At 43.5% G+C, this 21153-nt stretch overlaps 1 protein-coding gene across 1 annotated transcript in view; it reads left to right on the plus strand.

Annotated features, from left to right (window-relative positions):
* RSU1 (Ras suppressor protein 1) overlaps positions 1–20618 on the plus strand; it is a 462977-nt gene extending 442359 nt beyond the window's left edge. The window contains exon 9 of the mRNA XM_086941784.1: positions 19665–20618. Coding sequence (XP_086797910.1) covers positions 19665–19767 — 103 coding nt within the window. The 3' untranslated portion in view covers positions 19768–20618. The remainder of the gene's footprint in view (positions 1–19664) is intronic.
* The last annotated feature ends 535 nt before the right edge of the window (positions 20619–21153 follow it).

The following is a 21153-nucleotide window of genomic DNA, read 5'->3' on the forward strand; positions in this document are numbered from 1 at the left end:
CAGCACAGAGAATGAGTTTGGTTTTCGGTGATTATTTAACTTAATCAGTTGGGACAGTTTTGATGTCATTTAATATAATGGTTTTATACTTCACAAGTTCTGGCCCCTGGGAAGTCCTAGGAGTGCCCACACGGGTAATACCGTGCACACTGAATATCCTCACCGATAGGACACGCCTTAGCGTGCGTGGATCACCGGGGAATATTGTCTTGGTCCTGAAGAAAGCTGAGCTGAATAGAGCAATAGAACAGCTGAAACATGTCGACCTACACCTTCTAAGGACACAGTGGTTCAAATAATAGACCACTGCGTGTCCTGTTCACTAGTTTTTAATGATAGCAACTGACTATTTAATAACATTATTTAGGGTACAGCTGTTATCTTTTAAATATCACACATTTCACTTGAGCACAATCACTATCCCATCACAATAACCCGCTCCGCTGCAAAGCAGGCGTTGTAGCACACTGGGGGGACATTCGGTTCCCTCAGTGGAACCCAATGATGAAGCAGGTCACCACCAGGTTGGTGAGTGAGGGTTCTTTTATGAAATAAGTTTCAATTTTTCACTCAACAGCTCCCTTGGTTATTTCTCTTTGCTCTTGTTTGTGTTTTTCTTTCCGGCTTTGTTGTCTTGGTTGCTTTGTTGAATTTTCATTATAGCACCCTTGAGTCACTCTTATGTTGTTGTAAAAAATGTATTTTTCTGCACATTTTTTCCTGGCTCATGTAATGACCAGTGTAAGGCTGTGGCCCCTTTAATACAACTCGTGAGTAGGTCCACATTCCCATCTATCACGGCCAGGTTTAGGGCGCTTTAAAAAAATGGCGGTCTCACCCTATGATCAATCATTCTCGCAAACCTTAGTATGCGCTGAACGGGTTCCCAGTTTCTCAACTCCCGCTAGAAAATGCAGCATTTAGCACTTTGTAGTTTAATTTATAAGGATAACCTATTTTCTTAAATGCTTAACTAATGTAGCAAGCTGCAGGTATTGATTCCTTCTGCATTTATTACGTAGAAGTGGTGTTCACGCTTCTCCTTGGAGACCTCGCGAGGTTCTTCGCAGGCCTGCCGGTGACAGCGTCTGGCCCTGATACATATCCAAAGGTCTGGCCTAATATCCCTGCGCGAGCTCGGGGAATGTTTATTAAGTAAAGGCATCATTAATGTGGACAGAATGATGAAGTTTAATGAGCCTCGCCCTCGCCTGCCTCAGTTAGCTTTGCTGTACCAGGCCCAGTGCTGTCATTTCATCTGCCCGTAGGGGCGGGCGAAGAGTACAAGATGCCTGCTTTACGTTTACCTGTAGGTAAGCAGACCCTGCGCGTGCCGAATAAGCACACGAATGTGGTCTGCACTCAGGTGAAGGGCCCGCCATACATTGCTCACCACTTTGATATGATTTTGGGATTTCAGCGGAAGCTTGCTTGTATTTATTTGTGTAGTGTGGCTGGTTTTTATCTTTATTTTTTTTGATTGAGTGAACCACAGCATTCGGGTTGAAGTATATTCGTAAATCGACATACATTAATGTTCATGCAAGCTTGTGTACATTCCAGATGTATAGTCTGCTGATCAGGTGGCAGGTAGGAATCTCATGCATACAGTGCTCAGTGGGGTGCATCTGCAGACCCTTGTAAATTTAATTGAATTTATTTAGCGCTTACTACCCCTGATGAGACGTAGAAGAGCTTTTTTGGCAAGTAGCACGCTAATCCAGAACCCAGAAGGGAATAGTAGTGAATTAGTATGGGGAGATATGAAATTAATTTGAGTGGTGGACATGTGAGTTTCTTATTTGGATTGAAAAAGGATGTTGAAGGGATTGATGAGGTTTGAGTTGCTATAGCGCTTGCTACCCTGTGTTCCTCTCCCTTCTGTTGCGTTCATTAACCACTACCCAGTACTCTCTGCGGCTGATGCAGTGCACAAATCATGCCAGCCAGTTGGCAGCTGCATAGACCGCTTGTTCTGCTTCTGCCCACTCAACACCCTTTCATATGCCTCAATCCTTATACCCTTTGCACTGCTGCTATTCTAGATGTCAGTTTAGGAGCAAAGGATGTCCATTCTAGCATGAAGCACAGATAGATTAGCAGAATAGTTTTTCTAAAATCAGTGCCAATAACAGAAATAATGTGGCCAGCTCACAAATTGAGGAAACTGATTTATTGACCTTCCTCTATTTGAAATGGTGAGATTTTGTAAAATGTCATTAATATTTTCCAAAACATACACACAAGTTCAGCATTAATGTACAAATTGTAAACCTAAAGCGTAAAACATATATGTACATTATATTCCTGTTTTGTAGTCACACTTGCCAGGACAAATAATAACCCATCATTTAAACAATAGATTTAAGGTGATTTCTGAAGATGGCACTAGATAGCCACTGATTGAAAAGGAGAACAATATTTCTCAGAATAAGAGACCTATGAGAGGCTTTACATACCAAGAGCACGTTTAGAAGATTAAATAATAGAAGCCGGCACATCATCAAAGGGGGTGAAAGAACTACAGTGGTGTACGAGAATTAAACACTTTTATACAACTCTGGTGTGCGTGCCAATTATGACACACACAATAGGGATGAATGTGAGGATAATGCGCACATGAAAAAACAACATGCACAGGAGAATGACGATGAGTTTAGAGTGCAGTAGAGCTGGGTATGTTTGTTATTTTTGCAAGAATCGGTTCAGAAATATGTTTATTTGAATATTAAATGGTGGAGGTCGCAACTGTGTAGGTTATTATTCAGCGACACTGTCCATTAAAAAAGCATTTTTTACATTTAAGTTGTTTTTATTGATTTTTCATGAAAGGAACAACAATAAAATGAAACCACAGTGATAATAACATAAATAACATTAATACTGAAATATGATAAAGAAACAAGGACAAATTAAAAAAGAAAAAAAATAAGCAAATTATCAGAGCGTGTCGCAGCAGGAAATGTAGTTATATTAGAGAGGTATGGGTGGGCTATGAATATCAGTCTACATTCAATCTATGATAAAAATATATTACAGGCGTACCATAGAGGACATAGCAAATTATCTGATACATTATAGGAAATCGTGATACTTTCCTATGAGAAACGATCTTTGGTGTTGGGGGAACAAGTGGGGGACTTCTTTAAAGTTCGAGGACTCTAGGTACGGTGTTTATGTGGTGGAATGCAGTGAGTTGGGTATCATGGTGGGTCAAATGTGAAGGAAAAGGCATTGACGGACCTCCATAGTTTCTTATGTGGAGTGGGCCAGGGAGAGGAATGTAGGGAGATGTTGTTCACCCCTCTGAGAAAGGACAACCATTCTTGCCACATTCTGAATGAGACTTCTTTACATATAACTCCCTTCTTAAAAAGGCATTTTTTGATTCTTCTTTATCTTTTCACCCCATGTATGGAAATAAAAGTACGTACTTACATCAAATTTTACTAAGAAATTATTATTTTGTTGCCCATGGCAGTCAAAATTAGGGCAGGATAAAATATTCCAGGGAACAGTTACTTGCTATATGTAAGAAGGCTAAAGGGGGGATTTGCCCACCGCCTACTGCCATGGGTCACTGTAAAGGTATTTTAAACTGTGGGTTGATTAATTGCAGATCCCTGGTGAAACACTATCAGGAGGTATCCAACATGTTAGAAAACATGGATTTGGGCGTCCTCTTTTTAACAGAAACATGGACTAGTACTGATTTGTTGGTACAAATGGGCTTTGCATTCCCAGATGGATATAAAATCTTTAATAAACCAAGGACTGTCGGGAGGGGAGGGGAGTTGGGGTGATTTTTAAGGAAAAGTGGAATTTTCTACCTTTACAAGTGGATGATGTTACTGGGATTGAACGGTTCGGCTTCTCATTGCAAGAGGCAAAAGTTAGGCTACTCACAGGAGTGGTCTGTTAGAGACCCCCTGGCACAGAAACCCAGTATCAAGACCTGTTCAACTCCATTACTAAGGGGATTTTAACTTATGGGATAACTGCAGCCTAGATAACCATTTGAGAGACCTAAGGTACACTTGTGAGAACGATAATTTAAATCAAATTGTTTCAGAACCGAATCATCTAGGAGGACATGTTTTAGATCTCCTCTATGCAAACCAGGCCCAGATGGAGGTGGTCGATGTTTTGCCTCAAAGCTGGACTGACCATTCTCTAATCCATTTTCGTATTATGACACCCAGCTCAGAGGACAGTAATAACCAGTCATCGAACTATCGAAAGGGAAGAGAACCGGCCAAGCGGGTGAAAAATAGAACACTGCCGATCTTTCAGGATCAGAACCTTTTTACTCCCTCTGCCCCTGTGTGTGAAAATTATCAGACTTACTGTAAATATATAGTAGGTACCATGGATTCAATAGCTCCAGTAAAACGAAAAATCTCTGCTCCCTGGTACAATGATGATTTAAAACTGCAACGGGCAGCATGTAAAAAGACCGAGAGGAAGTGGAGGAGGGCCTATCTAGATTCAGATAGGCAAGCCTTGAAATCGGTACAGGCCCAGTATAAGGAATCTATTGTCAGGGCCAAAGCAGACTTTTATGCTAAAACCATCCTGCAAGCTCCAAATAGTACAAAAGCACTTTTTAATATTTTTAGGGACCTATCTAGTCCTGCTTGTACGAGTAACAAGGTGGTGGCATCACAGAAACTCTGCGATGAGATTTTTATTTTCTTTGAGGAAAAAATATCTAAAATTGTTGGACAACTGCATCATGATGGTCCAGATGACCTAGTCTGGACGTCAGTTGCAGATTCCCAAATAGATACCTCCTTGAATCTCTTCCATGCACCCAGAGAGGATTCTTTTAACCAGCTGGCTCATAGCATATCCTTGGGCTCTCCATTAGATCCTCTTCCTAACAAAATCTGGAAAAAGTTTGGTCAAGAAACCTTTTCGTGGCTATGGAAGATCTGCTGCCAGTCGCTGGAAGAGGGAAAGGTACCATAGCTATGGAAGAAAGCAGTAGTGACTCCTTTGCTAAAAAAACATCCTTAGACCCTACTAACCCAGCGAAATTCAGACCAGTCTCCCTAATGCCATATCCTATTAAAATCTTAGAGAAGGTAGTTAGTAAAAATCTATTGTGCTACCTGGAAGATAATTCCCTGCTGGCCGGGATCAATATGGCTTCCGTCCGGTACACGGTACCGAGACTGCTTTGGCAACCGTAATGAACAATCTACGTATGCGCGCTGACATTGGGAACTCCTCTGTCCTAGTGTTATTGGACATGTCAGCCGCATTCGATACAGTGAGCCATACCGTGTTTGTGGAGAGACTGGAAGGTATATGGGTTAAAGGACGGACCCTGCAGTGGTTAAAATCTTACCTGTCAGGAAGACAACAGGCCGTGTCTCTGACGCCGTTCACCTCAGGCATGTCCCCAGTACATCATGGGGTGCCAGAGGGCTCGGCGATTAGCCCAATTCTTTTCAACATCTACGTGCGCCCTCTATTCCCCATTATTAAATGTTATGGGTTAGACCTGGTCAACTACGCAGATGATACCCAACTGGTGTTCTCCCTGGAGGGGAAACAAGCGGTATCTATGGATACCTACCAGGAGTGTATGCGCCAGACTGCTGGTTGGCTTAGGAAAAATTCCCTACAGTTTAATGAGGAGAAAACAGAGGTGGTGTATTGTCCTACAACTAGAATGTCTCGTCATCTATCGGTGAAGTTCAAACTTACCCCCGAGGATGAACCCCTGATCCCGGCTAAAGTTGTGCGTAATCTGGGAGTTATAGTGGATGGAAATCTCCAAATGGACTTGCAAGCCAATAAAATGGCCAGCGTTTGCCTCACCCTGCTGCGTATGCTACGGAAGGTTCTTCCGCTACTTCCAAAGGACACTCGTTCTCTTGTAATGAGGAGTGCAATCCTGAGTAGGCTGGATTACTGCAATTCCCTGTACCTGGGGGCACCACAATATATTGTGCAGGGATTGCAGAGAGTCCAGTCTACGGCAGCAAAGATGGTGTTAAATAGGCAGTGCAGGTCCTCTACGACTTTGGCTCTGAGAGATCTTCATTGGCTTCCCATCAAAGAGAGAATTTGTTTTAAATCTCTCTGCATTGTATACAGGGCAGCATATGGTCAGGGTCCTGTCCCCCTGCTGGAGATGTTCACCTAGTATAATCCTGGGAGGCAGCTCCGCTCTTCAAATGTAAATCTGATAACAACCACCAGATTTAAGAGATCTCGGATGGGGACAGAGCCTTTGGTATGACTGCCTTGTGTGTATGGAATGAGTTACCTCTGGAACTTAGACAGGCCAGTTCTCTGACATGCTTTAGGAAGAGCCTGAAAACGTGGCTATTTCCAAAATGTGATCTTTAGATCGTCTCATTGACAATTGACTCTGCTGTGTGGTGTCTAACCGACAATCCAAACGCTAGGATACCTTTTTGTAGTTTTTGAGATCTAAGCATTTACAAAAGTTGCCTAGCTGGGTTCAAAGGGTTAACAGTTTTGTCTAGCTGTGCCATTAGGGATTTACTGATCTTCAGTGAGTCCAGAAATTAAAAAAACAAAGGAATCTAACTGACTGGACGATGGAGCCTTTTCTTCGGTCATCCCTTTCAAATTTGAGGTTCCAAAGTTGGTACCACATATCTAATTGATTTGATTGGCTGGGGAAACAGTCGGAACACTGCAGCCTCAGCTACGCTTGTTACAGCTAACCAAGAGCAACCATGCTTGCCTTAACTAGGCCTATGTGTGGATAAGGCAGTGCACAAGGAAGCATAGGACGCATGAGGTGAGTGGGGCTGGGCCGGGTTTTTTCGGGGGGTAGTTTTTCAGGGTTGAGGGTAGTTTTCAGGGCTTGGGAAGTTTTCAGGTCTGGGGGGTCGGGTAGTTTTCAGGGATGTGGGACAGGGTAGGTTTTAGGGCCCGGGGATCTGTAGTTGTTTTTCTTTTTATTAGGGTTAGGGTGTTAGGGCGAAGAGCAGTGGGGTGTTGGGGTAGTTTTAGTGCCAGAGAGGGTGTGGGGGTGTCAGGGTAGTGTATGTATCGGGCCAGGACTTTAGGCCTCAGGGCGAAGGGAGGGGAATGGGTAGTCCGGGTAGTTTTTAAGGCTTAGTGGCATGTAGGGTATTTTTTAGGGCTAAGGGGGGGTCGGGGGAGTTTTTCAAAGTAGGATTTAGGGTTTCAGGCCTAAGGGCAGTCAGTGGGGGCCGGGGTAGTTTTAGGGACAGCGCGTGGTGGGGGTCAGGGTAGTGTTTGTAAAGGGGCAGGATTTTAGGCCCCGGGGGAGGGAATGGGTAGTCGGGCTAGTTTTTAGGGCTTAGGGGAGGCTGGGGTATTTTTTAGGGCTAAGGGGGAGGGTCGGGGAGTTTTTTTAAATTAGGGGTTAGGGTTTTAGGCCTAAGGGCAGTGGAAGGGGTTGGGCCAGTTTTAGAGACAGCACGGGAGTGGGATAGGGTCGAGGGAGGTTTTGGGCCTCAGGACGGGGGGCAGGTATGGGGTATGTAGCTTCTGGTGGGGGGAGAAGTGTCAGAGTAGTGGCAAACTTAGCCACGCATACCCCTTTACCATTCATGCCTTTACCATGAAATTGCATGGTAAAGGCATGCATTGTAAAGGAATGTATGGTTAAAACGCATTCATGGTTCGAGCTGCGTGGTAGAGACACACATGATTTTGACATGCGTGCCTCTATCATACAACAGATTGGTTGTCATAAGAGAAACATTTCTCTGCTGCCTTCCATTCCAGAAAGCAGGGCACTGTACCCATTTAATGTATAAAAAAGTAAAAGCACACATACGAGAGCAGGGTAGAGACTTCTTCCCAGGGGATAGTGGAGGGACCCTAAAAGGGCCACCCCATGGAGTCGTAAAAAAAACAGGTAAGTAGTGGATCATTTTCAGCATCCACTAAACCCCAATACCTAAAATGGCAGCCTAAGTCCACATGTTGTGGATCCAATATAATTAGAGAATCCAGAACAAGCTTAATACCTGGGTATCACAAACCCAGGGCAAACCTTTCTGAGCCACACATTGCATATTGTGGTTCTCCGATAGGGATTTAAAACGGTGAACTTTCAATACAGTGATGTGGGACAGAGATGCTTGCTCTAAGTTTGCAGTTCCCAACTAGGATTTGCAAATGCCATAAATATTGAAACAATAAAGGCCAAAACATACACTGGACTCTAGTGGCCAACTGTTCTGCACAGCAGAGGTTGGCTACCCGGAAGCCAACCCCATGACCACTGGTATAGGCCATGTCCAGTGGGGGCTGGCCACCGGTTTCAAACCAAACTTCTCAAGTTATGGTTATTAGTGCATACACACCATAATTTATGCCACTAAACTATACTCAAAACGCCAATTTGCCAATTGCACAGAATAAAGAGTCTTAATGAGAACAATATGGTAGGTAGCATGAGTTATGATCTGTATTCTGTTCATTAGTAACTGACAAATGCCAGTCATTTTGTCTGTTTGAGGCAGAACTATAATTCCGTTTTTGACTGTTTTTTTTTCTTCAAAATTATAGGTAAAAGTCTGTGATGGTTCTGTCTCAAACTTGTCATAGACTGAAATTCTGCACTTATGGTTAGCAATGCACAGCACACATGACTTAACTTGCCATATTCTCATTATCACTCTTTTGTGTACCTTCGCCAAATACATTTTTGAACATGGCTAGGGGTTACAAGTTATAGCATTTCATTTTGTTAACTACATTTTGTTTTTATTTTAATTAATATATTTTTAATACATTTTTTAATGTTTACATTCTAATGTGCATGGCCTGTGGCTAGGCCCTTCTTTAAACCTGGGCTGACCACCCAACACACACTGCACACAGTCTTTGGCTGAGCACTCTGGGGTTGGCATAGGGGCAGGCCCTGCCCCCAGCCCACCATTGCTGCCCAACTCCTCAACTGTACACGACCTGCCATGTACCCATTCTGCTGTTTGCAAAGCTTTCAGCCAGATCCTGAGTTCAGCCATCTTCAGCTCAGTGCAGCAGGGTTGCTTGCAGGGCTTGCCTGGCCTTGCATCGGGCTTTATTTGCTAGTTGCCAAATTTCTTGCAATTTATTTGAACAGCACAAAAGTTATTACTGAATGAAATTCTAATTTCCCTCTTTCCCAGTACCAACAGATCTGCTTAAAACTTGAGATAATTAACAGTAATGTAAATCTCCAAAACGTCTGCCGAATTGTAAGTAGAATTGCATTCCCCAGTTGAAATGACTGGTCCAGAATCATGGCTAATTGTCTATATGACAGTTCCTCAATTCAAAGCACGTTGTCTTTTTTTGTCATTTTTTACGACCTACCCAGATCCATTCCTATTAAACCATTATTACTGAAACATCGATTTGGAAATGTTTTCCTGAACTCACCTTTTTGCATTGTTAAAATCAGCTAAGGTTTGTTTTACACTAGTTACTCCTATCCACCACATGTTATGTATTAGGAAATGATTTGGTAATGCGAGCGAATATTCACATATGATATGATGGAGTGCCCACCCATTAGGCGGTCTTGAGGCTTTGTAATTTTAAAATAGAATGCTTATTTTTAATCTTCTCTTTAGCACCTTCCATGCTCATGACGAGCTCATGAGCATGGAAGCATGTTCCAAGTTTGATGTAAATCTGGCCCGTGGGTTCTGCTCTGTTTGTAAAAATGTTGTATTCAATCCAATCCAATCCAATCCAAAGATTATTTATTTCAGCCATTTAGGCCATAAAAGATACATATAAAAACATACATTGCAAAACATCCACATTATATTAAAACATTGTGTTAAAACATACTTTGAAAGAGAAGATAAAAGAATAAAAAATCAATTCCCTGTTGGTGATCAAAAGATACATTGGCAATACAATTATATAGAAGTTCCGTCCTTTGGTAGTCAGGCTTTTGATAGTTTTCTCCTGATGTGCCACATGGCCATTAAAAATTTTGCAACTGCAAATACTATATGAGGGGAAGTATTTGTTTTCAATATTCTGTGTGAGATCACAAAGCTCCTTACGCCCAAGTTCCTACATAGAGGCACTAGCCAGTGTTTCCTTGGTCTATTGTAGGCTGGGCAAAAGAACAAGACATGAATTTCCTCCTCATCATAGTTGCTACAGCCAGGGCATGTTTTGTCATCCCCCTTTGCCCCTTTACATGTAAAAGATTTAATGGGCAATGTACCAAGCCACCATTGGATGAATAGTTTTCTTGCCAATATCGGGAAAATGATATCCATAAAACTTTGAAAGTGATAAGAATTCTTGGAGTCAAAAAATCGTTCCGTTAAAATCCCATTGTGGGGTGCAAGCACAAGGGAAGCAAGACTTCTCTCCTTATGAATCTCCACCAGTCTTTTTCTGGAAACTTTTTGAAAGCCTAACTCAGGGGCCTCCCATAGCTCATGAAGACTCAGCCGGTACAGTTCTTTCTTTACAAAAGCCAACCACGGAATTCTGTCACATTGGTTCAGGTTCATTACGTGGATAAGATCTTGCCTGTAGTGTGCAAGCTCAGTGGTGGTCCAGAGCCTGTGCCAGTATCTTAGTGGCTTTGATTCCAGATCCTCACCTATGGGGGGAAGACTCACATCTAATCTTAAGGGAAGCAGGGGCGTGCCACGGGGGAGGGCCAGGAGACGTCTCAAGAAGTTGTTTTCTACACTGGCCAGCGCTGTCCCTGCTTTATGCCCCCATAGCTCACTACCATATGATGCAGCCGTTTTAGCTTGTTTTTTATACATTTCAACTGCCAGGGTAATAGGTTTAAAAGTAGAAGTATTCGTAACCTTCAAAATTGCCCCAGACAGTTTGAGACCGCTTTATCCGAGAACTTGCTATTTGTGGTTCCCAGGATAGGTTCTCATGCAGGGTTACCCCCAAATACTGGAATGTTTTTACCCTCTCCAGTCTTACTGAGCTCAGTGAAGGATTTGGTCTTGTCTTGGGTGAGGGGTTGAGTATCATGAATTTGGTCTTCCCTGTATTGATCTCTAGACCATATTGTCTACAGAAAAGACCAAATACATCCAGGATCCGTTGTATCCCCCTCAGGGATTTGGAGAGCAGGAGGGTATCGTCAGCAAGCATGATGGCCGGCACCCTCCTGCCTGCCAGAACTGTAGCATCATTGTCCCTTACATTACCAAGATGGGATATAACATTATTAGCATAAAGGCAAAACAGGGTTGGTGCCAGGACGCAACCCTGCCTTACCCCCCTAAGGACTGGGAACCTTTTTAACAATGCTCCGTCCCTCCCACACCTGACCTGAGCAAAATTACCATCATGGAGCCTGATTTAGGCCCGTAGAAAGTGGGTAGGGACCCCCATCTCTTTTAAAACCTCCCAGAGTTTCTTTCGAGGAACCAGGTCGAATGCTGACCTCAGGTCCACGAACACCATATACAACCTCCCCCCCCTCGATCCTCACAGTTTTCCAATAGAGGAGTACAAGGCGGAAGATCTGGTCCATGGTGGACGTGTTTTTCCTGAATCCAGCCTGGAGGGGGCTTAGACTTTCTTTGTCCTCCATCCAGTCCAAGAGATGGTCCAGTAAGAGGCGGGAAAAAAAGTTTTTGAGGCACAGCTATAAGGCTGATCGGCCTGTAGTTGGCTGGAAGAAGAGGACAGCCCTTCTTGAAGATGGGTACTATTTCCGCCCCCAGCCAAGTACAGGGGATCTCCATGCCTCCTGCGATGGAATTGAAGAGAAAGAGGAGGTACGGGGCCCAGATCTCAGGGTGGAACGTAAAGAGGTCGCCAGGCAGTCTGTCGAGTCCCGGTACTTTACCTGTCGCCAGTCTCTCTATTGCACTGACCACCTCCCCAAGACTAAATTCCAATCCGTCGCCAGATTGGGATAAAACGGCAGCAGCCACATCATTGGTAACTTCAAAGGTATCTTCATAGAGTTTACCGAAGTGGGCTTCCCTCACAGAAGCTGCAATGTTGGGCTCCACTGCAGTTTTTGGTTCACCTGTGCCGATGTTTGCCAAGGACCAGAATCTCCTAGAGTCCCTCGTTTCTAGGGCGAAGGAGAGGTCCTGCCATCTGTTCCAGTCCCATTCTGACCTTGCCCGTGCCATTGTTTCCCTATATTCCCGCCTAAGCTCGGAAACCTTGCCCCTACCTGTACCTGCTTTTATTGCTGTTATTACCTCTGTCTTGGCCTTTTTGCAGGCAGAGTTGTACCAGGTGGAGGTTCGGGTCTTTTGCTTACGCTGCACTACCACCGGGTAGAGGACCTCACCCAGAGCACCCACTAACTCTTCATGGATTTGGGCTAATCTCTTGTTAAAGTCTTGGAGTCTAGGTTGGTTAATTAAATTGTCCAAGTCCTTTAGCCTGGGGAGTGCTAGCTCATAAATTTTCCTGATACTTTCTTGTGAATTTGCCAGTTTGTCCCATGTTACCCTACGCCTATTGGAGGTGAGAACCAGGTTACCTGGGTCCTCACTGGACTCAGCGGGCTGCGGTCCAACTGCAACTGCAGAATACACCATGTCTAGTAGAAGTGCATTATGATCGTTGTCCGTTCGTGCAACTACTCTAAAATCCTGGACCTTGGACCACAAGCTGATATCTACAAAAATGTAGTCCAGCCGCGATTCCTGATCCTTCCTATTGAAGGTACATAGCGATGGGATGTCTGAAATTGTTCGGCCATTACAAGCCCTTAATGCAAAATTAAGTGTCAGGGACATAATTTGCACCGCAAGAGGAGACCAAGATTTGGGGTGGGGGATTGACACGGCGGAACACCCCAGAAGTCATCTTCTGCAGTGAGTGCGCCTTCCCTCAACCCTTCCAGTAGTTCAAAGTGACAATTAAAATCTCCACCCATCACTATCTTACAATCTTTGGGTAATTGGCCCAAAAAGGACGAAAGATCATCAAGTGTGGGTGACTCCATGGTTGGTCCAACTGGACGAGAGTACACATTTATAATTGCTATCTTAGAGGCATTGGGCCACTTAAGTAGAACACACTGTATGTCCTGGGAGAACGTAACTACATTTTCCGCAATGCATCCAATGTGACTAGCTACCCACACCGCCAAGCCACCCGAAGGTCTCCCCTTGCCACTCCAGCTGGCTTTGATTTCAAAAATTGCATAACCCATTCTAGACAGGGGTTCCCTGGCCCAAGTCTCTTGAAAGAGGCAAACATCACTATTAGCTACTAGGGAGTCCCAGTCATCAGTATGTATTTTGTTGGCAATGCCCGCGACATTCCAGGACAGAACCTTCAAAGTTTCGGGTAGAGATTTAGATATAGAGCCCGGTGCCCCAGTTTTCACATGTTCAATGACCACTGATGGAACAGGGGACCCTTGCAATTGTGTTGTTTCCTGGTTGAGTGGGGCAAAAGGTGTTAAGTTCGGGTCAGGCTGGCCAGTGGGTGTCAGTGCATGAACATGTGGACTATCAGGTAAGATATTTTCTTGGGCCCGCGCACTAAAGAGGGTTGGGTTGTCTAGATGGAATGTTTTGTTTCCCTGAGTGGTACTGGCAGCATTACCTCCCACGGTCCCCTGCCCTACACCTAAATGTTGTATTGAAAATAATGCTCTTCTTCAACACCCCCCTCATTTAACTTTTGTTCCTGTGAATGATATTCATGAAACTTGACATGCAAAAAACTTACCTAACTGAGTTAGTAGATTGGCATGTTTTATGCAACTCCGTCCATGAGGTTAAAAGTTATAATCAGGAAAAGCGCGAGCGCGCAATTCAAAATGGCCGCCACCCGGTGAGCTCCGCGCCGGAATCACCCGATTTTGACTTCCAGTCAAAAATTTACTGGAAATGATTACCTTTTCCGCCATGGAAAGGGGTCGGATTTTTACTACAGCCAAGGGTTACATGAATCACGTTCCGTGGTGGGAAGGGAAACAAAATTAGCCACGTATTTGCTAGAGGTATATTCTTGAGCAGAAAATAATTGGGTATCCTATTCCCCCTGTACAGAGCTCTTTGCTATGGAGAACGGCTCACAGCAAGAAATTGTCAGGAACACTCAGGAAAACCTGGATCTACTGCAGCAAGTTTGTGAATTTCACAAAGTAGTCCATCTACACTCCCACATGGGTGTAACCTATGAGTGTATATTTGCTACCTTGTTTATGATGAATCAGACCAGTCCCTGGTGCCCTATACGTGCACCATCCACTACTGAGTTACTAATTTGCAAAACATTCAACAAAACTGCATACGACAATAACTCCACCACCATCACAACTACGGATTTGCTTTCTCCTGTGATCTCTTTTAATATTGTAACTTCTGTTTCAAACTCTGAACACAGTGTTTCAATTTCAACTTCTCACCCTTGTCTAGATCTTATTTTTTCACATGTTTTTCATTTGGTATGCCTGCATCAGCTTTTAAAACCCCATGTTCATTGACGAACCTATGTTTGTATAAAACAAAGTTCACATGTGACTGTTTTAACAGGTTGCGCAATCGTGTTTTTTGTTAATTTGTGTGGATGGAAAGTCTCAGTCTTAAAGAAGCACTATAACAGAAGGATCATCGTTGTGTTTGTAATTATGGCCTATGTGCCTGACCAATTCCATAAGGGTTGCACTGACCAGTGTGTTACGTGTGGGACCCGGTTCACAAAATAAAGACACATTTTTGTGTTAATTTACTACTTTTAGGAATTCCCAAGCGACCTGTGGAGATTTACAACTCTGCACTCCCTATGTGTGTAGATTTCCTCACCTGGAGACTCTGCAATCTAGGTGGGGAACTCTGCATACATAAATATGGGGAGCATAGACTCAGAAAACTACACCCATAGTTTGTGAATACCTTAAAGTAGTACATTTAAACACAGTTGTAAGTTCGTGAATCAGGCCTCCGAGTCTGCTACAGCAAGGCCCGTGCCAGTGGCTGAAACCACAGAGACTGGGTTTGGAAGCATTTCCTGTGTTCAAGTATCAAATGCGGCTTCCGGCTGATTCACTGAAAATTGACATTACTTTCCAGACTGCACTGTAAGGATGGAATGCTCTAGAAGTGGAAACTACAATAGGGACACTTAATTGTCCTCTAACAAGCACCTGATCCCGCCGTGTTACAGGCGTCTTGCAAACAAAGGGCGCACAGATGCACCCGAGCGTTTTTCCGCGGGCCTCCGAGTGCAGCCCCGCACATATTTTAGATCATTTCCCCGCCCGCAGGCTGACGTGGACATTTCATAACTAAAGCACCAGGCTGTGCACCTTGCATTGTTCTTTTATCATTTATTTTGCAATGTGCTGCAGTTCACCCTACCATGGTCATTCTACTTTTCACTTCCACATCTTAGTTGGGAGTTCATTTGTGACCTCGTTTTTCCACATTTAAGATTACACTCTGGGGATGGCGGAAATATCCGCGTATTTGGTAGGAATTTACTCTGAGAAAATCTTTGGGGCTTTTGCTGCAGTAGGTTAGTCTTGTAATTCCTGTAGCCATTTGGTTGCCATCGCTTACTGAACGTGCCCGGAGTATTATCTGTGGTTCAGAATGATTCAGTCCTTTCCATGTATCACTTTTTTATTTCACGTGTGGGTGAGGCATACCCAGAAGTTTGTCCTAAATTCACTTCACTATCCATTAGGGAATCAAGCTACAGCTGAAATCATAAAAACTAAATCATACCTTGCCTGTGTTCCCATTCAGTGGGAACGTGCCCTGGCGGCTGAGGATGGACTGTCCATTCGAAGCTTTGATGACAACATTTTGTATATGGTTGGTCACCGTCTGTAATGGTCCAGACCTGCAGAAAACCGATGAAATAGAGCCTTGGGTGGAACTATGATTGGGCTGGAGGCACCCAACCAGTAATTACTATTGACGGCGATTTATTGTAGCATTGTAGTTCTTTTTTTTGCTATCTTTGTATTCAGTTGCATTGTGTTTATTTATTTAGGGAGTGAACCCCCCTGTTTGAACCGGTGGTTACTGTATTGTGTTTGAAATTACTTAGAGGCTCCTAGCAAGATTCCTATAAATTCAAAATTAGCAGCCACGTTATTCCAGATGGAACAGAATATTCTGGTAAATTGCAAACCAAGCAGTATAAAAAGCATTATTTTCTTACCAGTCAGCATAGGCAGCAGTCACCTCACTAAACAGTACATGCAACACTAACGTCATTTAGCGGAACAAGCAATAATAGCCACAATAAGAAGTGTAAGCAATAGTTTCATAGTCAGGCAATGAAAGCACTAATTGTCATCAAACATTCTGACCAATATGGGTCCTACACCAATTGCATCCGTTATCTCTGCGGCATGTGGAAGAATACACAACAATGGCCATACCAATGGCCACTGAAAACCGGGCAAGTCATCCCCATCCTAAAAAAACCCACTCTGAATCTGGAAATTCCAGATAGCTTCAGACTTATCTCGAATATCCCTCTTCTCCCGAAAGTACTAGAGAAATGTGTGCAGCCACAACTACGCCAACACATCGCTAATTTCAATCTACTTAACAAATTCCTATCTGGGTTCAGGCCTGGGCACAGCACTGAAACTACTATTCTTCACATCGTTGACTACGATCTCCTAGCCCTCGACCAAGGCAAAACCTGTCTTTTGATCCTTCTGGGTCTCTCCTCGGCATTCAACACAGTCAACCACGAGAAACTTCTTGAACGCCTCATAAACCGGATCGGTCTAGGAGGTACCATCATGAAGTAGTTTGGTTCTTTCCTCCAGAACCGCACCCAGAGATTCCTTGTCAACAACAATCTTTCTGCTCCCTCCCCGTTCTCTATAGGTGTCCCGGAAGGCTCCACTGTGTCCCCTACCCGTTTCAATCTCTACCTCAAACCCTTAGCTGAAATTCTCCACTCAGTCAACATCTCCTTCCACATGTATGTCGATGATACTCAAATCTATATTAAAATCTCCTCTCTTGAGGAGATCACCTATCTAAATGATGCCCCGAAACTGACTGTCCATTGGCTCGCCAACAACCAGCTCAAACTGAATGCCCAAAAAACTTGCGTTTCTTCTCACCGCCCCCCCAAAAATCTAATGATCTCCTGAAATGGACTAACTCCATCACAGCATTCAACTGCACCCCTACCATAGTGGACTCTGCCAAATCTCTTGGGATTACTTTGGACCGCAACCTAAATATGATTGCACATATCAATGCGATGGCCAAAACTGCCACATTCCATCTGAACTACTTGAGAGAACTAAAACCCTTCCTTGGAACTGCCGACCTACAAACCTCTGTGCAGGCGTTAGTTATCTCCAGAATCGAATATGGCTGCTCCACACTATCTGGCTTACCTAAGACTTTGACGGGCCCCCCTTAACCTCTTGCATGCTCATGACGAGCTCAGCTCGTCATGAGCTACAGTGCTCCTGTGCTCATGATGAGCTGAGCTCGCCATGGCCTTTAGAACGCTCGCACGCTGGGCTAATTCCCCTGCAGTGCGAACGTTTTAAAGAAACTGGTGTGGCCGTGACGAGCTCAGCTAGTCATGAGCACAGGACCACTTTACTGCATGACGAGCTGAGCTCGTCATGAGCATGGGGGTGCTGTGTGCGCTCCCCTGTCCCCCAGCACAGCATGGGAATGTGCGCAGCAGGGAAGGGGTTAAAGGTTGCCTCAACGCAGCAGCTATACTTGTAACTGGCTAAAGAAAAGTTTACCACATCTCACCACACCTGAAGGCCTTGAACTGGCTTCCCCTTGAAGACAGAATTCAGCTCAAGCTGGCCTGCATCACTCACAAAGCCTTGTACACGAACTCCCCGGCATATCACGACCAGAAAGTTGTGGTATCTGGGAGATCCAGAAGCTCACGATTCTCCAGAGACCTTGTACTCCCACCTCCCCTCTTCCACAAGGTAAAAACGTACAATTATGCATATTCCGGGCTGCACCAAGAATCTGGAACTCACTTCCCTCCTCCATCAGAAGGTTACCTTCTCTGCTCTTCAAAAAAGAAACTAAAACATTCTTAATGAGCAAATTCCTCCAATAAATCTACCTTGGTGCACATACCGCCTTTTCTTGATTTATCTCGGTGCTTAATCTCCTTTTTTGTTTGACCTTCCACATGTTACTTCCTTCACTCCTTCTAATGCTCCCTGCATCATTTCTTGTACATATCTCTTCTTTGTCCTATCGTAATCAAGTTGCTCGCAAATTTTGGAATTGTGCTGGCTCATGTATGTATTCAGGCTTTGTTCCCACTATTACCATTTCCCTAACCCTCTTCCTTGTATTTTGCCTAGGCCACCCTGTACTTGGAACTGTACCATTTAATGTATATATACCTTTCCTGTGTCCTATTGTATTCAAGTCGCTCACTGTTTTTGGAACTGTATTGACTCTTGTATATATCCATGGCTTTGTCGCACTATTGTGACATTTCCGTAACCCCATCCCTGTATTTTACCTGTGCCATCCTATACGTAACGTATCTTTCCTTGTAAAGCACTCTGATACCTTAACGGGTCATGTTTGCGCTATATAAAACCTCAAATAAAATTTTAATAAAATTAATTGTGTAAGTGATAATGACCCCTTCAGATGGGACCTCATTTGCAGGAGACTCTTTCCCTGTGTATCAAAGAAGGAGTGTCAGCCACTGCTGTTCAGCTTGGTGATGTGATCTACTACTCCTGCTCTCAGCAGTAAAGGGTGCAGGAGTAAATCCACCGCACGTGATGCCTCCCAGCCGGTCTGGCTCTTTGCATACACATAATGAAGGGGCCATGCAATAGTCCCAAAGGCTACCATCTTTTTCCTTGTTGATAGGGTGCGGTGCTTATAAGGTAGAGGAAGTACTTCCTGTAATGTAAATAGAGTACTTCATGGAATCTGTTTAAATCCAGTACTCTAAAGGAGTGTCCGGGCAGGCTAGCAAAAGTATCACTGTGCACTCTTATGAAAAGTGGGATAATTGGGCAGAATCTTCCAAGCTAAGTAAGGTCAGTATCAGTCGGTGCTATGATTATTGGTGTATCCCAACTAAAGTACTCCTGGCTGTGCTTTTGCTGGCCCTCGCGCGAGTCTCGGCGAAAGCAATGATCACTCAAAGACGCTGGAGCCAGCTTAGCCACGGGTGAACATTTAATTTATTGCAATCAAGATTAGTCCTGAATTATCAATCAGTCACCACCCGATGTTCATTTAAATCCTCTCAACTCTCTAGTCTGTTCAGTCTAGCAGTGGATGCTGCCGGCCTTAATTGTAGGAACTGGTGCCGACATTTAATCAGTAGCACTTATTAATGTGGCCGGTGTTGTGGCTGCCCCTGGACCATCAATCATCCTGGAACCACCACAGACGACTCTGACACCATTGCTCTCTGTCACATTACCAGGCTCTGGGGCTCTCTGGTGCGGCACAATGCTCACTTTTCTGCAAATGTGCACTCTGTCTCTTCAGTTCAACCCAATTTCTGTCACTGTCAACCAGCACACAGACAATCACAGAGCCTTGTAGTCCTTTGCAGTGATGTAGGTGACCTCAACTAGTTTAACATATTGTAAAAACTGTTGAAATGTCAATATCCCTCTTAATAATTTTGTGCCACATTTATTAAGGTGCACCCATTCCAATTCTGGTAAAACTCAGTCAACTGTATAAAGCCTGACCATTTTTGTCTGTTTTTTGTGTTTTTTACAGTCTATACGGCAGACACATGCAAGCGAACCCGGAACCACCAAAGAAGAACAATGACAAATCAAAGAAGATCAGCCGTAAACCACTAGCAGCCAAAAATAAATAAGTGATTGGCAGATGCGACGGATTTCAAATGTATGCTTGCATGTGCTTTAGGATTACTATTTAATTACTAAACATGGTGTAATTTATCAGAAGGAAGTGTTGCCAGGTCTTTTATCTTCTGTGCACTGCCATGAAGGTTTAAATACCGGACCAACTATAAAACACTGTACTCATTGTTTTTAATATTTCTGGTTGAAGAATACCAACTTTATATTTATATATTCACCAATAGAACAAACCAAAGGCACGTTATTGCTTAAAAGCAGCCAGGTCATTACATCAACAAAAACATGTTGTAATAAACATATATATATATTTTATACATCGCGCTATTTGTTAATTGATTTTTTTTTCTCCTTCCTTTCCATTTCATCAACTCCTACACTCCTGTTTCCCGTAACTTCCCCCCGTTTAAAAAAAAAAAAGATTTTCTTTAGTGGGGGTTTCCACTGGAGAAACCCACCCCCACTCCCCTTTATTCATTTCTTTTGGCCCTTGTCCTATTTCCGTATCTCTCTTACCTCCTTTCCCCAACTGCAGCAGGACTAATCCAGTTGTGCAGTGTTTCTGTTGTGCCTTTTTTAAATAACCAAATTGGAAAAAAGTTGTTAACATCTTTCAGTATTTCAGATTGAATTTTTCACTGCGTCTTCAATGTCATTTGTTATTATGACCAGGAGCTGGTTAAAATGGCAATATCCATTAAATTGTACTGTAACTCGAAAATGTATTTTAACACACTTATATAGTGAGATGTTCTTTTCATTCAGTAATGCATTGTATTTGACTACACTAATGTTATTCATTATTCAGACATTTATTCATGCGGTTTTAATAAAGTCTTTATTTGTATGAGTTCTGTGGTTTTCTTACTAGAACAAAATGACAATTACGTGTTGCGGTCTCAGTCCTTCCTCAGGCTGTTGTCAGAAACTGGGTTATTAATTTGGGGTAGGGGTAATCCTGAAAGCACACTAAACACAGTTTTAGACCATCTTTGCTCAGCCCCTGGTAGCTGTGGACCAACCAACATTCAGTTTCCCAAACAAATATATATTTTTTTGGTAAACAAACTTTATTAGACATTTACGATACATATACCAGTACAGTATACAATTCTGGAATGAGCATGTGAACCAGTGCGGACCGTATGTTAACAGACATGTAGCCTATCACTACTGTATAGACAGTCATAGTTAGTCAATAGTTCTCCAGGGGGGTAATTTACAACCCAGTTCACATCTCATATTGATAAGTAGTGCAATCAACAAAAAACTATTCCCCCTCAGCCAATTGGCAACCTCACCCTCTCTACCCTCCCCCCGCCCCCCAGACGTGCTATGGATTACTATTCTCAAGTAACCTTCTTAGAGTAATTCTCTTGTGA

This window comes from Lissotriton vulgaris, chromosome 10, assembly GCF_964263255.1.
Source record: "Lissotriton vulgaris chromosome 10, aLisVul1.2, whole genome shotgun sequence".
Lineage (NCBI taxonomy): Eukaryota > Metazoa > Chordata > Amphibia > Caudata > Salamandridae > Lissotriton > Lissotriton vulgaris.